General features: G+C 39.4%; 1 protein-coding gene across 1 annotated transcript in view; it reads left to right on the plus strand.

Moving 5' to 3' along the window:
- lamb3 (laminin subunit beta 3) overlaps positions 1-2,052 on the plus strand; it is a 26,054-nt gene that overhangs the window by 15,811 nt on the left and 8,191 nt on the right. The window contains exons 8-10 of the mRNA XM_015399233.1: positions 492-646; positions 773-984; positions 1,462-1,668. Coding sequence (XP_015254719.1) covers positions 492-646; positions 773-984; positions 1,462-1,668 — 574 coding nt within the window. The remainder of the gene's footprint in view (positions 1-491; positions 647-772; positions 985-1,461; positions 1,669-2,052) is intronic.

Below are 2,052 nucleotides of genomic sequence, written 5' to 3' on the forward strand. Positions count from 1 at the left end.
AAAGATTGTTATAACCATGAGGAACAATGACAAATAAGTTTGAATCTAGTTTAAGTCTTTAGCAGAGGGGGGGGGGGACGTGAAGGGAAGAATCAACTATTTAACATAGAAAAAACTAATTTCCTGTCATTTCAAAGAATCCAAGCCATTTCTCATTGGAAAAAACATGCAGTTTAATTTAAAGGGAAATCATTATTTTTTTTATCATTTAGGGAAAATCTATTTAAACCAGAAATGTTATAATTTTGCTATGAACAGATCAATTATTGTTCTTTGTTTTCACTTTTTCTGTGTGGTGTTTTTTTTTTTAACCAACTCCAACAAGTGCGCTAATAAAGCAGACTTACTCTGTTAGGCAGGGTTATTGTTCCCTTTAAGACTTTATATTGGTTTATGAGCCCAACATTAATGTTTTTCCTCCGATGCATCACCTGATTAGATGAAACAGGTTTTTTCTCTCACTTCTAATCACCTTTTTTGTTTTTCTGCAGGGATGAGATGAATAGAGTGAATGATAATCTTCCTTCTCCAGTGAGAGATCCTGGTTTGGAGTCTGAGCTGGATAAAATACAAGCTCTGCTGGATAGCCTCTCTTTGATTTATGACGCCAAGGCAGGAGGAGGCGGGACCGACCCCGGCAGCACAGGTCAGCTCTACCAACTTTCTCTGGAACGGATCCATCTTTAGTGTTTGAAATAAAAGCTGCTAGAAGATATCATCATCATCATCAGAACTGGACAGACTCTGACATTTTCTCCTTCTTTTCCTACAGAAGCACTTGATGCCATCAAGAAGGCGTATGATGAATCGACAGAAGCAGAGAAGAAGGTGGATTCTACTGAAGACACGGTGAAGCAATCCAGTGACATCAGAGAGGAGGCGGAGGACCTTCAGGGCCAAGTGCAACCGAACAACACCAGAGACCTGAACAAGCTAAAGCAAAACATGGCCACCCAACCAGACCTGACTCCTGTGGCTAAACAGGTATCAACCACGAAGAAGCTGCAGCTTTATAACAATCTGGGAAAGAAAAAAATTAATTCATCCACAATGCAGAAATGATCTAGAAATAAGAAATTCTTCATTTAAGTGTATTTACCCTTAATTTGAATGGGTGCATGAGATGATTTGCAAATTGGAAATAAGATAATTTGATGATGTGCGCTTGAAATGAGACATGCAACAGTTTTTTCTCATTTTAAATGTAAATTGTCTTTTTGCACTGGCAAAGTGTTTCACTTACCTCAAGAAATAAATGCATGTTATGTTATTTTAGGAAAGAAAAACTTATTTAGATTTCAGTTTTTTCCATGTAATAAAAGAAGCATGACAGGAATAAAAGTGAAAAACAGCAGCAGCAGATTAAACTCTCAAATAAAGCCTTAAATTGCAGCCAAGCATCTCACCAGTCTCATCTAATCTGCTCCCTGTAGCTCCTATCTGATTGTGACTGTTTTCCAGGTGTGTGGCAGCGTTCGGTCAGAGCCCTGCACCCCTCTGCAGTGTGCAGGGGAAGCTTTGTGTCCAGCAGAGGGAAGCCAGGCCTGCAAGGACGGAATAAAGTGTGTTGGCGCTCTACCATTGAGCCAAAAGGCTGATGCTGATGTGATGGATGTGAAGGACCGACTGAGCAACCTTAGCGCCAAGATCACAGAGGCTACCCAGATGGTAAGCTGCCTGTCCCCCAATACGCTGCAAAAACTGGCTAAAAATAAGTAAACATTTCTTAAAATGAGTTTATTCACCTTTAATTGAGTAGGTAAATAAGATGATTTGCCAATGGAAGTAGTATTTTTTACACTTAAAAAAAGATCATTAGACTTGAAGTAAGACAAATCAGTTTGGTTCTTTTCTATTTATTTAATGTAAATCATCCTATGCCATTGACAAAGAGTCTGACTTACCTGCTTAATTTAAGAGAAAATGCACTTATTCTATACCTCTATACCTTATTTAGGGGAGTGGCGACCTAGTGGTTAGAGCTTGGAGTCCTGAGGTTCTAAGTTCGAGCCCCACTCCCAGAATACCACTCTGGGTCCCTAAGAAAAGAGC

The sequence above is a fragment of the Cyprinodon variegatus genome, unplaced genomic scaffold (genome assembly GCF_000732505.1).
Source record: "Cyprinodon variegatus isolate N-32 unplaced genomic scaffold, C_variegatus-1.0 Scaffold998, whole genome shotgun sequence".
NCBI lineage: Eukaryota > Metazoa > Chordata > Actinopteri > Cyprinodontiformes > Cyprinodontidae > Cyprinodon > Cyprinodon variegatus.